The following is a 20401-nucleotide window of genomic DNA, read 5'->3' as shown; positions in this document are numbered from 1 at the left end:
CCAGAAACTGAAATCACCCAGAAAGGGCAAAAAGTATTAAAGAGTGAGATTTACACAGGCACAAAGAAGAGCTGGCCACTTATCTCCGACTGAAAGTTAACAGAATTTAAGCATCCAACTCTGATTTCTGCCTCTGAAAATCTTGTCCTGAATCTCAGATAGCGGATTAAGTAGCACATAATGGAAACCCAGAGGTGGATTCTTCTGGATACTAAGGGGAGTGTCCTTCTTCTTTTCCATGAGGAGCTGACTCAGCCTAATCTATCAGAACGTTTAAACAAAAAAAAAAAGTTATTCCTGTCCTTAGAGTCTTTTATTCAGAATACTAAAATACCGAAAGAAAGTTAGCTCAACCCTCTACGGAAATGTCTGAGGCCAAACCACAGTAAATGTCCTACTTAGTCACCAATCTACTGGCATTTTTTTACCACTAATCTATGGAGAACCCTAGATACTAAGGTTTTGATAGCATTTTATGTATGTATCCAGACTATAAAGATTACCTGTGCACAAGCAATTCCCTCTGGGAGTTGTTCTCCCAAGTAATTCTTGTTGTTGTCTTGGGGTCCAGATCAGCATCCCTTCCACTAGAGGGCCATCTGACACCTAGGGACTGCCTAGATAAAAAGATTGAGGGAATTTAAAAAAAAATTGTTTTTGACTAATTGGCCATTTTAGTGTATTACCTGAACTCCTATGGATTTGTTAAATAAATTTCACTTATACCACAAATCAGGTATCTCACACTTGGTCTATTACTATTTATCTTTGCCAGAAAGCAAGAACTAATAGGATGTGTTTTCAAGAGGCTAAATGATTAGCACAATTAATCTGACGTGTAGTTATTATAGGGTACAATGTTAGTGGGGACATTCTTTATGGCTGAGCCCTTGAAGACATCACAAAACTAAGAAAGTACATCAAGAGGCTTTCCAAAGATTCTCTAGTGCACTGAGCTCATTTCTCTTTTGATAAACACTCTTATTTTAGAAATTCAGGGTTAGACAGTATAATTTCTGTCATTCTTCCCTTGTGCATGGAAGATGTTATAAAGTACCCATAACATTTCTGCTAATACACTGTAACTCCTCAAATAGTTCCACATCAACTCTTCATCTATGAGACAGCCCCGAAAGGTACGGGTCATCACATCAGATAAGTATGTATCAGTTGTAGCAAAATTACTGCACAGGATTTAGTTTCTCCTCCCAACAATCACAGCAACTATCTCCTTTCTGGTCCTTAAAGGAAATCAATTTGATCTTACTGCCAGAAAAAACAATTTCTTATTATTTGTCTTCTTGATTTTACTGTGCAAAAACTCAGGTGACCACAGACCCATTTTAATAATTTAGAAATAGCTCAACTAATTTGTGAACCACAGGCACTTTACAACTGATCCTGTGAGGTTTTCAATCTAGGATGCTACCTAAGATACCTGTATTTGATGAAGTGAGCTCTAGCTCACAAAAGCTTATGCTATATCCATCTCTAATTTAGTCAATCTACAAAGGTGCAAATCAACCGTGCCTTCTACCTAAGAGATATATGCCTTCATATTAATAGATTTTCTCAGGTTTACCCTAGACATTTGTTCTTCTTAGTATACAGCCATCTAAATATAAACATCTACTTCTGTTACTACTACCACCACCAACTACCTCTTGACGGTTGGCTGAAATCAAGGACGATATTCCTTCTGTTGAAAAAGAAACCAGGGCCTTATTTGAACAATTTGTGAGGGAACTAACTTGATTCAGAGCCAAAGCTCAGAGGCTGCTAGAACATACTTTGCCAGCACCTAGTGCCTCAAGTTGATTGTGAACGTCACAAAAATCTGAAACAATCTCATAGCAAACAGTTCAGTCTAACCTGGGAATAAAGGACCAATATCTCCATCCAGAGGAATCAAGGAATACTTGATGCCATATCCCTTATTTACTCAAATCCAAGATGAGGTCCCCTGTCTTTCCTGCCCTTCAACATGGTGCAGGACAGAAACCCCCTCATTTTGGATGCAAGTACAAAGCAGGGGCGAGACAGCTGTCATGGCTCAAGCTCTGACCTGGGTCAAGGTTGGGGTCAGAGCTGCTGCACTCTCTCCACTCCTGTGTAGACCCTGTCCCTGGGGCATGGGACACCACCGGCCCAATAGAGCTACTGCTGTTACAACCACTGGTGTGTGGATGGGCAAGGGCAAGGGCAAGGGCAAGGGCAAGGGCCAGAGCCAGCACGTGCTCTGTGCTCCAGGCCAGAGCCACTACAGATGGTGGCAAGTGAAGGGGTAGGGGTTTAGGCATCAGGCTGCTCTATTCCTGTACCACCTGCTCCCCTGCTGCTTTCCTTGCTACAGCAGTGGCAAAATGTAAATGCTTGGATCTTGCTCACACACTTCTGGCCAGAAAGTGGTGTCTTCAACAGGGAAAATGGTCTTCAGAGTTAGCTGGAGTAAGAAGCATTGTAAATGGGACCTAAAGGGAAAACCCATGAATTTCTAGAGGATATGGAGGTCCTAGTACAGCAGGAAAAAAAAATTAATTTGTGAATTATGATGCAACTGGCCACTGAGAAAATGTCAATAAGCTTGGATGAAAGAAAGAAAAGGACTGTACAGGCAGTCAAGACAACTGCTTAGGTGAACCTTAATTCAACTGAACAGAAACAGAAGGCTAGAGTTGTATGCATGCAGCAGGGAGCCAAAGAACATGAAGCATGCATTTGGTCACAGTCCTGTTGAGCTCCCCAAAAGAATCTGTTCCATTTTGACTAAAGTCCTTCTGGTGGATGCCCTTCTACTCTGTATAAGGCTCTCCTCCAGTTAAATGACAGGTGGCTGATCTGTTCAACTGGCTAACCTCAAGGCCATGAATGAGATTGGAGCATGGAATTTCTGACCCCAATGTTGAGAGATCAGGTCTTGGGACTCTTTGGAATGGCTCAGTTACTGAATGGACAACTACATCAGTCCTGTCAGGCAACTGAGCCTCTGTTCTCACTGCTTCATACTTACATTCATGGCTCTATTTCTTGATTTTGAAATTGCTTGAGAAAAGCAGAGGAATCTGTAGAAAGGCATAAAGTAAATGCAGATTCCATTCCAGAAAAGAGGACAACTGACAATAAGCCTGGGCTCATGTTTCCTCAGGCACAGAAATTCTGGTAATTTGGTGGCAAGAAGTCCATAGCCTATTACAAATAGGGTTGTGACTGTGAACAGGTAGTCCACCACATTACGCAGACATCCTGGAGGTCAAGGGACACTGACATTACCCCAGGTTTGCAACATCCACGGCTCGATAGCTTCCAGACCAAAGTGCCTATCTGCTTGTTGACCGACGGCATTGCAGATGAGCTGTCAGCAGTATCTGCACTACTGAATCTTGAAGACCATGCAGTCTAACCTGATAACTCCAGCTTCAAAGACACTGGTGTGCCTACCTCCATCTTCTGGAGCTAGGTTCCCTGCATTTGTAAATGGTCCAGATGATTTCCCAGATACATTCAGACTTTGCATTAAACAGATTTTGGATGAAATACATAAACACACAATGCTTTTGTAGCGTGTCAGACTACTAGAGCCACAAATTCCATCTCAATGTCATACACAATTTATAGTAAAGAGAGCTGAATTTCCTGATCCAAACAGCTCCACTAGAGGATGATATTGTTTGGAACTGGGCCCAGTCTATTCCTATCTTGCTGAGCCTGGACTATAAATTATGGTTTCCTATACAAGGCATGTCCTGGTTCTGAATTCAGACCATAAGCATTTAGGTCCAGGTTTCAGAATCAGTGATGACAATACTGTCAGTGCCTTGGCATTCACACTGATGTGGAAAGCAATTACTACTTTGGCTCTGCCAGCACATACACTGCCCTCTTTCCAGTGCTTGATCCTGGGTCATGACACAGGCTGAAAGAAGCATCCAAGGGACCAGCACCTTTGAGTCTGACATGACTGTCACAGACTGCTCTATTAGATCTAGCTTGAGCTGTGCATGCCTGAATTTGCATTGTCCATATGCAGCTCTTCCTTTGGGAGAAACATTTCCTGTGTCCACCCTTGTTAGGGATCAATCTATCACAGGACAGCCAATGTTTAAATCCTGAGGACAAACAGTCTGCCCAATGCATGGAGATTAATGGAACACTTTTACGATCGTAAGAAAAAGGGGACATATAGGAGATTCCATTAACTTTCCTTCCAGTCAAATGCCTAGGCTAAGTCAGCTCCTCTTCAAAGCAGCCATTTGGCCATAGGGAAAAAAGTTTAATAGCTACAGAGTAGTACAGTGTAGAAACCTAAGCCCAGAACTTAGAACAACAGACTCCGTAGTCTAATTTCAGCTTTAACACTGACAGTGGCTGTGGCCCTGGTGGAATACTAGGTATTTTTAGCTTTCCTTGTTGACTGATTACTGCTTTGGAAAGATATTAGCAACAACATGGGTAGAAAAAAATTATTGGTAAGGGAGCCCAATGCACAGAGACCATCTCACCTTCCTCAAAACAGCCCAAATCCTACCCCTTTCCCAGGGCTGAGCATGAGGAATCCACCTAGGTATTACCCTTGGCTGGACCTTGAGGGAGGATTCTTCCCCTCCTTATCTCCCAGATTAACCTCTGACAGTTGGGTGCAGTTTTCCAACTATCAAATATTTCATAAACCCTCAGCCCTAATTTTCATGCACAAGGTAATGAGAAATTAAAAGTAAAACCTGAGACATTATTATGAATAAAGAACTGCCAAAGGCATGTGACATGCATATTTATGATAGAAAGCCACAGAGACCGTCTATAATTCTTCTCTGGCAAAGCACCGTATAAAACTGTGTTTTTTTTCAGAGCTAAAAAGCTTGCAGAAGAAAAGATAGCAGAAGGAGCAAGTTAGTCTAGCTGCCTGCTGAAATTAGGCTCTTATAAAATCCCCCAACTCTAACAACTATTAAATCCAAAAGAGATGTGTCAGATAGGGACGTGCTAATAGTTTCATCACAGTAGGTACTGTTTTGTAAACATATTCCACTTGTCTTTCAAGAAGATACTAGGTAAGAAGTTGCTCAAGTATTATTTGGTTTCAAGATGAACTTCTGTGAGTCCTTAGGCCGCAAATACGGTCTACACAACTACTTATAGAACATTTTATTTTAATTTCCCTGACACCTACTGTGCCTCCTTGGAATTTTAACCTTCCCCAGAAAAAGTAGTGCTATAATAAATTAGGCAATTTGGAAGGTCCTAATTTTCTTACCTTAAGAACTTTAAGCATTTTAAGATTTCCTAGGTCTTAAAGGGAGATATACTGGTGGCTGTTCCTTATAAAATCCCTTTTACATAATGAACAAAGACTTGCAAAGGATTGTCTCTGCTTCTCCTCAGTTCTTCACTGAAATCAGAACATAACCTTGCCTTGTTTTATAGGAACTCAAGTCCCAAATTTAAGTTTTATACCTGCAATGAAATTTAAAAGCCATTTAGGAATAAATAAGTTTCACAATAGCTAGTTGTACTACTTTGGAGCTTGGTTCCAAAAAACATGTCCGATTAGTTCCACCAGACACTACTTAAGACAAAAAGTTTCTTGTCCGTCTTGTGTTAAAAGATCACTCAATCAAAGCTACAGATTTCTCCTATATAGAAGATGACTTCTAACTGACCACTGTATTTTCTCTCTCTCGCAATTATTTCACTAAACAATGGAAAGTAGGAACTTTCTGGTCAGAAACTGGAGAACAGTTATGTTGTAAGAATCTTCCTAGTCTGTCTACAATAAGCACATTTCAATTTAGCAAAAAGAATGTAACAAGTCATGCAAATTTGGTTTCTGCATGATTCACAATTAACTTACTCTTCCTAACAAGCAACATCTATTTAGCTGTTTTATTACAGAGTAATGTATTAAGCTTTTTCACATTTTAGGTAACGTTTCTACTTCCTATATTATTTTTTTACTCTATCAATTTGTAGTTCCTGTGGCTCTGAAAACCATGGACTACAGAACAAGCATTTTAGGAGCGAAAATACCATGATCCAGCAGGTTCAAAAGCCTCTTTTCTGACTGACTGCTGCTGCCTGTCAAGAGTTAAGATGACATAACATCCTAGTTCCAGACAAGAGGATATCCCTTTATGTGACTGAAGTGTATGAACATTTATTAAAGGGTCAATGAAAATTACAAAAGCTCAGAAAGTAACTCTGGCAGTATTCAAGATACAAGGATAAGGAATGTGTTTGAATGAAGTTATAAGATATTCATTTCACAGGACGCAATCATTTTACGATTAATAATTTGAAGAGATGCCACAGAAGAGAGCCTTGTATGAGCTTGCAGAAGTTGAAACTAAAATACAACACCTCCACGGTTAACAGCACAGGCTCATAGAGCATTACAGCATATTCATGTCAACAAGTGTGAGAAACAGGTGCATTGCTTCAAAACAAGGTGGAACACCATACATGGACTACATAAGCTCTCATTCAAGACCATCAAGACATATGACTGGCAAAAATGGAATGTTTAGTATTGTAAATTTGCATTAAACTTGTGTATGTATTTGTGTATTAGCTATTCCTGTAGTTTGGAAAATGGATGAGTGTCTTGTATTGAAGAATACCCACACACTTATATTCCTTAAGGTCCATAAATGGATTGCCTCTGTGGTTGATGACAAAAGACAACCCTGAACCAGTGTGAATAACAGGACAGAAATATTCTGAAATACCAGATTAACTGGCCTAAATCATATACAATACAATTGAAAATATTATCCTGGGTTCATCTACCTGCCCACCTCCTTTGTGCCTCAGAGGTAAAGTGCTTCTAAAGTAAAGCAGATGGATTAAGCCTGAAAACAGTTACCAATTCCTTTTGGGGAGATAAACTCCTTAGAGGCAGGCATAGATAGCAGAGTTGTATGTCAAGTCTGGTATACAAAGTTTGTTGGAGGGAAGGAAACTAGATGAGATCAAAGCTCCACTGTGCCAATTCGCCACTACTGTAAGGTCTCTTAAGGCATAGGTTCAAGAAGCACCCTGGCTGCTCTAAACTAAGTCTTTATTGAACTAGTTCTCAACCTTAACTCCTGAAACTCCCATCCAAAACCCTTCACCTAGCAAACTAACAACGGGAAACATACTCGTCATTTTACTTTTACCAATATTCTTTGAGATGCAACATTTTGACTGCCAGTAAGTGAAGTCATACTGGAGCATCTGTCCTTCTCTCAAACAACATGGAACACCAACACTGAGGTCGAACCAAAAATTTATATACAAGATGACATTTCCAGTGATGGTCTCCAATTTTGCACCCACAAGCATGTACTTCCATTAAAAAGCCAAATTTGAATAGCTGAGTACATAATACAATTTCTTACGCATTTCTGTGGATATATATATACTTACACAAGGATTTTGTTCTGTGTGCAGAATTAAAGGTTATGTCCATGATTGCTGAAAAACTGATACCTAAATTTAAAGGAAACTAGCTTTCTCAGTTTCTTCGTGACCTTATATACCATCAAAGGGCAGTTATCTAATCTAAAAATCAAGACTTACTACAGATGATATCAGTCATTTCTGTATTAAAATTACAAGAGATTTAAGGTACATTTTTACCTTGATATTTTGGGCATCAACATTAGCTCCTGCTTCTAGTAGAAGACTAATCACTGTAGTATTTCCTGCTAGCACAGCCCAATGTAGTGCTGTGTTTTTATGATATTTATCCCCAAGATTAACAGAAACATTAAAAGTAAGCAGCAATCGAGTTGGGTCCACACTAGAAAAACAAAAGCCAAATTAGACATGTATAGAACTAAATGATGCACACATTCAAAACTGATCTAGGAGTCTGATTTACTTAAACCAGGGGTTGCCAACCAGGAGTACCTCTGGGGGTACTTGGGAAGGCCGCAGGGGTACACAGCAGCAGCACAGAGAAGCAAGTCTACTTGGGGAGCACGCTGCTGTGCACTACCGCACGGCCAGTGGCAGAGGTGTGCTTCCTAAGTACCTCCACTTCTTCTGCCGCCATTACACGCTGTCACCCAAGTACCCCCCCACACTCACTGCCTGACCGCCGGGGGACCCTGCCCCTCACACCCCCCCCCAGCTCATCAACTAGCCACCAGGGCACTCCCACTGTTAACCGGCTGCTGCCCTCCCCCATTCATCCAGAGGGTACAGTTCAGGTGTCGTACCCTCCTTAAAAAACGTTGAAAATCCCTGACTTAAACCTAAAGATTTCGTATCACCATCTCAGCTCTAGAGAAAAAAAGGAGTAGTAAATATAACTGACATGATTCTGTTCCCATTGATAAAGCAAACATAGTTCTGAAGTTAGTCAGTCTATTAATATATTTTTCCTACAGACATAGGCAGAAGGAAAAAAAAATTGGGAGGGGCTGAGCACGTGCGTACAAGCACGCACTCCCACACCAGGAGGGAAAGTCTGCCAGGGAACGGGCAGGGGGAAGGGGAAGGGGAAGGGCTGTGGGGGCTGGGACCAGGCAGGGATTAGGAGGGAGCAGAGCCCAGGATTGGGATTGGGGCCAGGGCCTGCTGCACCCGTCCTTTCCCCTGCACCCAGGGTCATTGCCTGGCGCTGGCACACCGCATAAAATCCACTGCTCCCCAGCCCTGGCCCAGCCACCTCCCTGCACTGGTCCAGGTTCCGCACTGCCCGGAGGGGCCCGGAGCTGGGAGCCGTAACAGGGCCAGGCTCGGCCATACCATCAGGCTGGAGGAGATGGAGTGCCCGGGCCCTCTGCAGCCACCCCACCCCACCCCACTCAGTCATCTCCGGGAAGAGCCTGGCACAATCCTGACCCCAGCCCCAGCCTGCAGCAGTAGTCTGCCCTTCCCCACTCAGATCCAGGGGCACATGTCTCCTGGGGTGCATGCAGTAGCAGGAGCCACAACCCCCAGACAAACCCCTCATGGCTCAGTCCCTCGCCCTGGTGGCTGTGCAGTGCCTGCCCCTCCTCTAGCCCCAGGCCCAGCCCCACTCTCTCCCCACCCCGGTGCAGCTGCCGGAAGCCCTGAGCTGGGCTGCCTTGTAGCCCTACCACTGCCCCGTGTTTGTGAGGGTTAAGCCCCATTAGCCCCACCCCGCTTCCACCACCTATGCTTACAGATGTAGACCATATTTCATACATATTTTATTTCCCCACATTTCACAGCAAATGAACAAAATTATTGCAAACGTGTAGTATCATGCTGACAATTATGTATATGACATATGGCAAAGCAGGTACCAAACTTATCCCACCTCCATGCCACTCCTACAGAGTAAATAAAAACAAGGCACTAATGTAAGATGAGAAATGTTCTCTCTTCTTCAGAAAACGTTACAAATGAAGAGAGTTATAGCAGGGAGTTGGGTGGCATTATGGAAAATAAATCACGTTGCTAAAAAGATATATAAGTAAAAAACAAAAACTATTTTATACTCTCTAGCTAATACAAAGTGCTTGGAACAAGTCTATATTGCAATGAGTTTGTTACCTATGCGTTCTGTAAGCTGCCCACATTAAGGGTGTCATTCCATTTTGATCCATCATATCTACATCCTGATAAAAAGAAAAGTATTAGTGAGATAAGTAAAAATACTTAAATTCCAATACTTCAGAATCATGGAATTTGCAATGATGGATCGATCTTGATCATTTTAGTTCAGCATCATCTTTAATATAGAAACTAAGGCCATGTACAGGCATAGCTACATGTCTACCAGGAGAAAGGCAGCTCTCCTAGTAGAAGCTATAAGCATACAGATATTCACACATTTTCTCTTGGAACAAAAACGGTGGTTCCAGAAGAAAAGTAACCCATATCAGGCCTGGGAGAGGCTGCTTCCAGCAGAGTTTCTCTGAGGAGTATGAATATCTATACACTTCCCCGCTGCTTGATTCCTCCCTAAATGGTATCTCAAGAAAAAACAAAAATATAGCAAAGTTGTAAAATGCTGCAGTTGGGAGGGGAGAGAGATTTTTCCTGTACCTAGTATAAAAGTAACACCCTAAACACTAAAGAAACAATACATGCAGAAGAATAATTCATCACCTTGAAATGGTTGATCATAAAATATCAAATGTTTCTCACTTACAATGCAATTTCTTTCAAATAATTCCCGTAATCTAGTACAGAAAAAATAAAATAAAATATATATATATATTTGCCTCGCTTTGAGCCTTTACTATTAAATAAGATTAACCTTTTAATCCCAACAAAATAAACTTTATTTAAAAGGCCTCAGTGCCTCTACCATTCAAGAGTACAGCATTTTTTTCATTTCCTTCAGCATTATATTACAGTTCTTGGCATAAAAACTCTTCTTACAATTTAGGGCTATCCTTACCTCAAAATTATCTATCTTCTGTATTTTTTTTGTATTATCAAGTCCTGATTTTTTTTAACTTTCATTCAGAGTACTGTTATTAGTAAGTGTTCAGAACAAGTTAAATCTAACTGTAAAATTAGTGATCAATTCTAAAAGGAAAACAGTATTCCAGTATAGCAAGCTAGTTAATACTGGTTTTAAACTGGCAGGAAAATGATTCCTTAAAAAGAAAAAAAAATTAAGTATGTTAATTCTAAACAGTACCATATCACAAATAAACCAGGTACCTGCCAGACCTGACTTCTTACATTTTTTTTCCTCCCCCCACCTTCTTCTCTCCTCCCCTCATTTTCTGCCCTTTGTCTTCTTAACTTCCAGCTGTTTCCTTTTTCACAGACAGCTTCTTTTCTACCTTGAATTACTACCACTGCAGAGTCTCTCTTACTCATCTTTGGCTTTTTTTTCCACCCCCCTGCCCCCTTCCCTTCCCTGCTTGACTTTTTGTTTTCCTAATGTCTACCTATTTACATTCTCACTGACATCCTGTCACACTTTTAGCTTCTCTCATTCTTTGGAGACTCAGAATAGCAGATTCCCTATGCCTGAAAAGGGGTGATTGCGCCTGAAAGCTTGCTAAGAACTTTTTTCCAGCTACTCAGTCTAATAAAAAAATATCATATCTACTTCAAAGAACCTCGCCTGCCATGTTACAGATAACACATTTAAGGTAGATGAAATGAATGAGACCACAGAAAATTAAGTGAAACCTGTCAGGTTCACCAAATATTACTTTAAACTTTACCAGTATGTGTGTGTTTGCTGACAACCACTAAATGGATGGTAATATTGTGCTTATAGTCTTTTTCCATGTTTTATTATCAGCTGCCTTTTATCATATTTTCTACATACTTAAAGTAGTTCATTTTTTCCCTATATTTTACTTCATTTAATAAATTACTGATGGGAAAAGGGCAGCATTTACCATCAGAGCACAACAAATAGGTACATTATGCAAATATGTGCACAGATACCCTGAAATGTGTTTGCTTAGGACAACTGACCCGTTACAAAATGTGGAGTCATGTTGATACTTTTTTTTTCTTTTAAATAATCTTAGTGTTATGGCCAACTAGTGATTTGAGTCCCAATTTAATTCTTGTAATAGTTCTGATTTGGTAACAATAGTGAATCAATCAAATTCTTGATTCTAAGCCACTGGGAACAGGCTGTTTGCTACCGTAAAACATTTCTCACTAATCCTCAGGTGTGGCCTGTCTTCAGTTCACATTTTACCAAAGTAAACACATCATTTTAACAACCATCATTTTTATTTCCCTTTTTGTATCTGTGATGGATGGCAGCCAGCTTTGTCCAATATGAACTGCAGCTCTTAAGCAAACCCTCATTTTATGACAAATAATGTTCAGGCACACTTAGTAACAGATGCACCTCTTTAAGGACAATTGCAAAACAGGGTGGGTCTATCAATGCACATGACAAAGCTCTTTGTATAAGCCAATCAGTACACTGAAAGGAGGAGCATTCAGATGCAGATTTAACATAAGCAGTTAACAAGAGTTTTAACTGCATGACAAAAGTTTTTAGCATAAACCACCATAATGAATAAAGTAACTTTCATATTCAAAAATAATGCTCACCTAATCAAGCAAGTGGCCAAATAGATAGCAAAATGGAAAGAAATTAATCCTGTTACTGTGCTTGATTGAACAACATCACATAAAAGTAACCTGAGTTTCAAAATGCCTAATATGTGTGCCAAAGGAAAGATACCTATGTATCTACAATAATTATCTACAGGCTCCTTCACTGAGAATTGGGAATTCTTCAAAACGCAGCAGAGGTTAGATTCCTGGGTGCATTTGAGCAGTTATATTCTGCGAAAAAAACTGCTCTACATCAAGTCTGGTCAAGTTCTGTGAAAGCCTCCTCAGAGGCAACAGAGATATAATAGCAGCTCCTATGCTATCCCTTTATCTCTGCTAATTAAAGCTGCTTGAAAATTTTCCAATGAAACCATATTCCAGTGGAACGTTCAAAAAAGCCAGGAGGCAAGCTGGATTCTGGAAAACATGTGCGATTCTTCAGCACCATTACAACCCCTGCTGTCTGTCAGACTGACCGGCTCCCCAAGATCTATACTGGTGCTGCCAAAGACACTCTGCTGACCCAGATGGCAATAAATAAATAAAATTAATTTTTCAAAATGGAGACTTTTCAAGATTAATTTTTGGAGAAGAGTTCATATTTCTGATTCTTCAATACAGTTTGGGCCAAAAAGATTTCAGAAACATGCCCATTTTCCCTGGGATAAGAAAAGTAATTACATTACAGTAACTACGGCTCTTCATGACACATTGACAACCCAGATTCCACTCTTGGTTTATATACCTCCATGCACATGAAATCATATTCTTTTGAATAGCAGTGTCTCTTGGGGCTGCACCTGTATCCTGTGTACCTTCTGATTCTCTGTCACTGGGGATATAAAGGAGGGCTTGACGCAACTCACACTCAACTCATTTGCCAATAAGAATACCACAGAAGAGGTATAAGAGAGAGGTTGTGGGATCTGCAAGGAAAATATCTCTCAAAGAACCAAAACTGTGCTACCAAGTTTTTAAACAAGGAGTGGGAACACTACAAGTAGATAAGGAGGTAATAAGTACAGATTAGGGCTACCCAACCCTTTATGCCCTCAGCTACAAGGGGCAAGAGAACAATTAAGGTCCATGGGTGGCTTCACTGGATACTGCTATTCAAAAGATTCCAATCCCAATATCACCCGTGTAAGGTACATGCTTAAAGAGGCTGGAACCACAGACAGTACACACAAAATGGGAGCTGTGAGAATCCAGTTTGATACTCCAGGTTTTCCATGATTTTTCAGTAATTTATACCTCACTTCATGTAGTGACCAGGTAACAAAAACAACTTTTGCTTCTATAGTTGCCTGAATAATAATTAAAAAAACCCCAAAAACCTAAAAAAAAAAATAATAATTTTTTTAAAAATAAATAAAGCTTATTTTTCAAAAAGACCATTTGTTATTCAAGACAGTGGTTCTTAACCTTTTTAGATTCAGGGCACACCTGTATAAGTGTGTTTAATTTTGGCAGGGCTCTTGGTTGTAGCCGTGTTGATATAAGGACATAGGCAGGCAAGGTTCTTTGGGTAGATGTGATATATAAATATTTAGTTAGTCTAATAAAAGATATCACATCTACCCAAAGAACCTTGCCTGCCTTTAATTTTGGCAGCAACCCTGGTTGAGACCCACCACTAGACTGCCTCAGCTTAGCTTAGTAGTTTTCAACTAAGGTGCTGCCACCACAACTGGGTGGGACTGGCCCATATACCTCATGAAGCCAAACTGGAAATGCCTATGGCAAGAGCATGCACTCCCACCTGCACTAAGGTTATCTGATAAACCTAAAGAAAGAAGGAACGTGCAATCTTGCTGCAGCGAGTCTCAGTCACCCAACCTTCCTCCTGAGAACAAAGGCACACAGAACAGCTGCATCTGCTCTGTGAGCCCGTTTCCTTGACAAGCATTCATGGTTGGACCAAGAAAGGTTGCAGCAGGACTGCAGGCTCTTGCCACAGCTCTTCCTAGTCTGGATCAAAACAAGCCACTTGGGGCAATTTTGCCCAGTTTCAGCACTGGTACTTACATTATGGCAGCCCAGTTAAGAACCAAGATACCTAAGCTGTAAAGCTAGGGTACCAGAGACATTAATGGCTTTAAGGGAAGATCAAAAATAAAAAATAACAGCATAAAAGTCTTGTCTGCGTGATAGTGACTCCAATATCCATGACTAAACAGTGTCCTAAGGAAACAGCTAAAAACCAATACAAACAAGTGGAGAGCTGAATGCTCTTAGGGTCCTAATTCTTAAAAACACTTTTGAAAGGAGTTCCATGGAAATAATTCATTAGAGTTAGTCATGCACAGGTACTTACATTCCTAGCCAAAGATTGGAATGCAAGAGGCACAGTGGCAGAGTATTTTTTCTACAAAAGATTTACTTTAAAAAAAACCCACACAAAAATGGACATTTTTCATTTTATATAATGTTTATCTTTGACTTTTAAAAAACAAATGAAATATTACTTTAAGTATAGCACCATTCTACATTCAGATTTTTTAAACAACATTGCAGTATTTATTGATCAAATTACTAGGAATACTGTTAACCTACACAGATTCAAAATTTTCACCTTTAATTTTCCAGCTATTTTTCAAAATAATTAAAAAAAATATCCATATTGTGGATTTATCACATAAGATTAAAGTGACCCTGTAGGTTCAGTTTTGACAGAAGTTTTAAGTTTTAGTAAGAATAAGCTTTTATAAAGCATATGATCAGAAGAAAAGTTTTGGAGAGGTTACTGTTTTTAATTCTCTACACCCACCCACCCACACATCTTGAAATTAGAAATATGTTATGTGATGTATAATAATAGTAACTACACATAATAAGAATGATTGCAAAAACATTACGATATTTAAAAAACAAACCTTTCTCTGGATTTTTTAAAACCCTGACAGTGCTCTTTTAACCAATCAGTTTGAAAACAAAAACAGAAACATACATAAGGCCTATCTGACACACGAGTACACAGGCATGTGTGTGTATGTACACACAACAAAACTGTATTCTATATACAACTCAGGAACAAAATGTATGATTATGAATTTGCTAATGTTTAAGTTTCAATGCCTGAGACCTTTCATGTTATTTACCCAAATTTCTGTTTATGTATGCAGTGCTCTTCTAACAGACATGCTTGGCCTACTGCACATGGTCAACTTCATCTCATAATCACTTACTCAACTTTAAATGTATGTTCTTACTATTATACATTTACATCTTGCTTGTCTTGACAAAAGTGATTTAATAAAACCAACTATTCAAGGAAAAAAAATGCTAAGGAAAATCTTTTAACCTCCCCCGCATAAACTACGACTACTTTCTGCATTCTTTTACAATAAAGCAGAACTTAAGGTTAAATATGGAGGTAATGATCAATGTACAAGAAAAACAGATTAAATGTGGTAACATATGCTACAGCACCATCTACTGTTTCATCTCTGCCACTTTGTAAAAGAATAAAATAAGTTTAAAGGTCAGAGCAGTCAGAACATAAAAATAAAGTGAGAAAAGATTTATAAAACTCAATTATATTTGGATACTTACTGTTTTCTACCTAAAATACACACGGGATTTATTGTTTACATATAATTACATAATATGCTAATACCTACTTACAAATGACACCACATATTGATTCCACAGTGAAAGACCGTCAGATTTAATAGATGCAATAAATGTTATGCTTAGAGATTGGGTTTACTATAACAGTCAGCTACAAATTAGAATTTTTGTTCCCTTATTTTGCTCATCTAAGTTTGAAGTTATGAACAAAGAACGATCACAAAGGGGAAGAGGAATGATGCACTAACTGATCCATGGTAATTGTTACATGTGTCCACACTATCCTATGGTAAGTTGCTGCTGAATTAACAAGTGATAGTTCCTGCAGTTTAGCTTCCACTTACCACAGGATAGAGTGGATGCACCCACATTTCCTTCTGCAAATAAAATATAATTATTTAGTTTGTCCATACCCTCAGTTGAACTAAATATAATAAAGCAGTCTGGTAGTACATATTATAATCCATGTTATCCAAATAATTGTACATACTTGCCAAACTGTTTTTAAAAAAAAATGAACAGCAACAAAGATATGCAACTGAGAGCATCAAATAAGGAACAGGGGTTGATTTGGGATTTTGTTCAAGGTTTTGTTTGTTTAACAATTTAGAGATCAGATCAGAATTCTCTTCCAGCAAGAGCCAAAAGATTATCGAGTCTGGTGTGGGAACCAATTGAAAATTTATTTTAAAATACAGATGATGAATCTTCTTATAACACCTTTAAAGTGCACATAATGAAGGATAGCAGGACACTGCTAAAATTGAAAAGGAAGTCTGGTATTGTCATAATGTATTCAAAATTTTAAAAGCAAGTCAGTGCAGTTTGTTTGACTGGAGTTAGGGCACACATGTACAGGTGTAGTTAAAATGAAAACATCTAAACTTATGATACTGTCTTACAATAGCATCTTTCCTAGATCTTGCTGGTACGTATTTTAATGTTTTGGAGATTTGTTATAACTCATCACACTTGAGAATCATTAAAGTGAAGTTCAATGAAAATAAAATAAAACAAAGGGGAGGGGAGCCAGGTGTCCAGGAAGAGTGGTCGCTCCTTAAGGAGACGATCCTCCAAGCCCAAAGGGAGGTAATCCCAACATGGATCAAAGAGAGCAGGAGGGTGCAAAAGCCCCCATAGCTCACCAAAAGCATCCGGGAATGTCTTCTAGCTAAAAGGGAGGCATACACCCAATGGAAGGGAGGGCCATCACCAGGGAGGATTATATTGTGGGTGCTCAGGGATGCAAGGGGGCAGCCAGGAAGGCCAAGGTTGCGATGGAACTGGGACTAGCTACCCGGATCAAGGACAACAAGAAGTCCTTTTTAAATACATAGGGGGCAAAAAGAAGGTACCAGGTAACATGGGGCCCCTGCAAGACATGTTAGGAAATTTGGTTGTCACACCACATGAAAAAGCTAACCTGTTTAACAACTTCTTTGCCTCCATTTTCCTGAGCAGGGACCAGATCATCCCCCCCCTCTCCCCCCGCCCTCACTGGGCTCCCCTCGGGCCCCAAGGGAGGCTCACCTAGGCCAAGGGTCAGTGAGGATCTAGTCAGGGAACTTCTGGAAGGACTGGATATATTTAAATCAGCTGGTCTGGACGATCTCCACCCGAGTGCTGAGGAATTAGCTGAGGTCATTGCAGGACCCCTGCCACGGCTTTACAAGCACTAGTGGTGGTTTGGTGTGGTGCCAGAGGACTGGAAGAGGGCTAACGTGGTTCCCATCTTCAAAAAAGGGAGGAAGGAGGACCCAGGGAACTACAGGCCAGTTAGTCTTACCACGATCCTGGGTAAGCTTTTTTAGAGAATTATTCTGGCACATGTCCACGAGGGGCCAGCAGGGGAGATTATGCTTAGGGGCAACCAACATGGGTTCAACATGGGCCAACCTGGTGGCCTTCTATGACCAGATCACCAAATCCTTAGATGCAGGGGTAGCAGTGGACATAGTCTTCCCAGATTTTCAGAAGGCCTTTGACACTGCCTCTCACCCCGTTCTCATTAAGAAACTGGGGGACTGTGGTGTCGACACCTACACAGTCAAATAGGTCAGTAACTAGCTGGAGGGCCGCACCCAGAGAGCGGTGGTGGATGGGTCATTTTTGACCTGGAGGGATGTGGGCAGTGGGGTCCCCCAGGACTCCGTCCTTGGGCCCACACTGTTCAACATCTTCATCAGCAACTTGGACGAGGGGGTAAAAAGCACCCTGTTCAAATTTGCTGATGATACTAAGATGTGGGGGGATGTGGGCACACTAGAAGGGAGGAATAGGCTACAATTAGACCTAGACAGGTTACAGGGGTGGGTGGATAAGAATAGGATGTGTTTCAACACCGAGAAGTGCAAGGTGATGCACCTGGGGAGGAAGAACCAGCACCACACCTACAGGTTGAAGAACTCCCTTCTCATCAGTGCAGAGGCAGAGAAGGATCTTGGAGTCATCATTGGTGCCAAGATGAACATGGGCCGGCAGTGTGGGGATGCAGTCAGGACGGTCAACCACACGCCGTCATGCATCCACAGATGCACCTCGAGCAGGTCCAAGGAGGTGATACTCCCTCTCTATGCGGCATTGGTCAGGCAGCACTTGGAGTACTGCATCCAGTTCTGGGTGCTGCACTTCAAGAGGGATGTGGACAACATGGAGATGGTCCAGAGGAGGGCCACTCGCATGATCGGGGGCAGCAGGGAAGGCCCTATGAGGACAGGCTCAGGGACCTGAACCTGTTCAGCCTCCACAAGAGAAGGCTGAGGGGGGATCTAGTGCTGTTTACAAAGTAGTCAGAGGGGACCAGCAGGCATTGGGGGAGTCCCGGTTCCCCCAGCACTACCAGGAGTGACTAGAAATAACGATCACAAACTGGCAGAGGATAGATTCAGATTAGACATCAGGAGGCGCTACTTCACTGTCACGGTGGCTAGGATCTGGAACCAGTTTCCAAGCAAAGTGGTGCTGGCTCCTACTCTGGGGGTCTTTAAGACAAGGCTAGACAATCACCTTGCTGGGGTTGTTTGACCCCAGTACTCTTTCCTGCCATGGCAGGGGGTCGGACTTAATGATCTGCTCAGGTCCCTTCTGACCCTACTAAATATGAAACTATGAAAGCAACACATCCATTAATATTTACATACATTATACTGTTACTTCACATGTGAATAAAAGCTAAAATATTTATGCCATTGGAAAAAAAATCATACATGGGCATATTACACATGCTTAAATTTTAAAAGAAGTGGTTGAAAGTAAAACAAAATAACATAAAGACAGAAGAGTTTCAAAATGGCAAAACATTTAATTACCTGAATTGTAAGCAGAGTTTTCTATTGTTTCCTTACTACTGGAACACATCTGCTTAGAAGTCACTTTAATTAATGTGAATTATTTTACTAAAATTTACCTGTCCCTTTGCTATCAGGTAAGCAACAATAGAAGTATGTCCAAACTGGGCAGCCAAGTGAATACAGCTGCATCCTTCTCCATCAATTAGTGACGGATCAGCACCATATTTCATCAGTTGTACAACCATGGATAAGTGACCCTGTCTAAACATAAGAAGTGAACACAAAACACACCTAGTTAATTGTGTATATAAAACCTGGTAACATATTCATTATTTGGATAATAATTGTTAACTAAAAATGTTAAACTCTAGTTTATGTGTTTAATACTTCTAAACTGAAACATAAGACAACAGTGAGTTTGAAAATGATAATCACTTTGAATCCAATTCTGCAAATATAAGACTAGCTTAACTCATATGACCATCCTACAGAAGTCACCAAACACAAATTAATACACTGTTGATGACGGCCTCATATGCATTTCCAGGCAAAAGGGCTAAAAGCTTTCAAAACACAAGTGAACCAGTAATCTACTAACACATACTTCAATGGCTTTCCAGAGTCTATGTAGTAGGCTAGTTCATTTAATTTTATTTAATTCATCCAGAGCCTGTGGATGTGTGGAACAACAATTTCTACTAGAACGTTGAGAGAAAACAGGGAAAACAAGTACGGTAGTTCTCAGGCTGAGCTTCCCCCGCTACTGCATTAAAAATTCTATAAAGATCTTTTTAGCATAATGGCTGCTTACAGGTGTAGAAAAAAACTACACAAAACAAAACCCTGTGCTTTACCAAAGCAGCAGCATATTCGTTTGATCTGGGTCCACAGCATCATTTTGGTAGGGCACCAAAAAAACCCAACCGAAATGCATGATCTATACAGACACTGGGTAAAGCAGGTCCAACTATGGCAATGCCTCTTCCAAGCACGTGCTGGGCTCCGCACACGGATATGCCAAGTTTAATGTAAAAGGCAATTTTTATAGGTTTTTTTTAAACATCTATAAGCAGCCAATAGGGCTAGGGCTACTCGTCATTTTGTTGATCACGCCAAATATACATAATTGTTAGAGAAGGCCTCTCATGCTATCAGAAAATGGCTTTGAACAATTATCATTCAGTCAGATATTCTTTGAATCAAACTTGAAAAGATTATTACTAATTCAAATTAAAAATTTCCTTCAGTAACCGTTGCATAGTTATGTGTTGTTAAATTAGTTATAACACTTAAATGTAGAGCCTAGCAGATTGGTTTAATTAGTGGATTTTCTGCTTGAACTTGTCAAAATCATAGGTCACAGAAACTTGGGGTTGGACAGGACCTCAGGAGGTCATCTAGTCCAACCCCCTGCTCAAAGCTGGACCATCCCCAACTAAATCAGGCTTTGTTTACCCAGGTCTTAAAAACCTCCATGGTTGGAGATTCCACAACCTCTCTGGGTAACCTGTTCCAGTGCTTTCTTACCTGCA

General features: G+C 40.5%; 1 protein-coding gene across 2 annotated transcripts in view; it reads right to left on the bottom strand.

Moving 5' to 3' along the window:
- Positions 1–20401, bottom strand: part of ZDHHC17 (zDHHC palmitoyltransferase 17) — a 130980-nt gene that overhangs the window by 38558 nt on the left and 72021 nt on the right. Inside the window, exons 5-7 of one of the 2 annotated variants that reach the window (XM_090042569.1) lie at positions 18986–19130; positions 9508–9572; positions 7618–7780 (exon numbers count right to left, since the gene is read on the bottom strand). In XM_090042569.1, the coding sequence (XP_089898695.1) occupies positions 7618–7780; positions 9508–9572; positions 18986–19130 (373 nt within the window). The remainder of the gene's footprint in view (positions 1–7617; positions 7781–9507; positions 9573–18985; positions 19131–20401) is intronic. The other variant, XM_090042570.1, reaches the window with a different exon arrangement.

The sequence above is a fragment of the Crocodylus siamensis genome, chromosome 4 (genome assembly GCF_052110815.1).
Source record: "Crocodylus siamensis isolate JL-2025a chromosome 4, ASM5211081v1, whole genome shotgun sequence".
Taxonomy (NCBI): Eukaryota; Metazoa; Chordata; order Crocodylia; family Crocodylidae; genus Crocodylus; species Crocodylus siamensis.
This window is presented reverse-complemented; position numbering and strand designations above follow the sequence as displayed.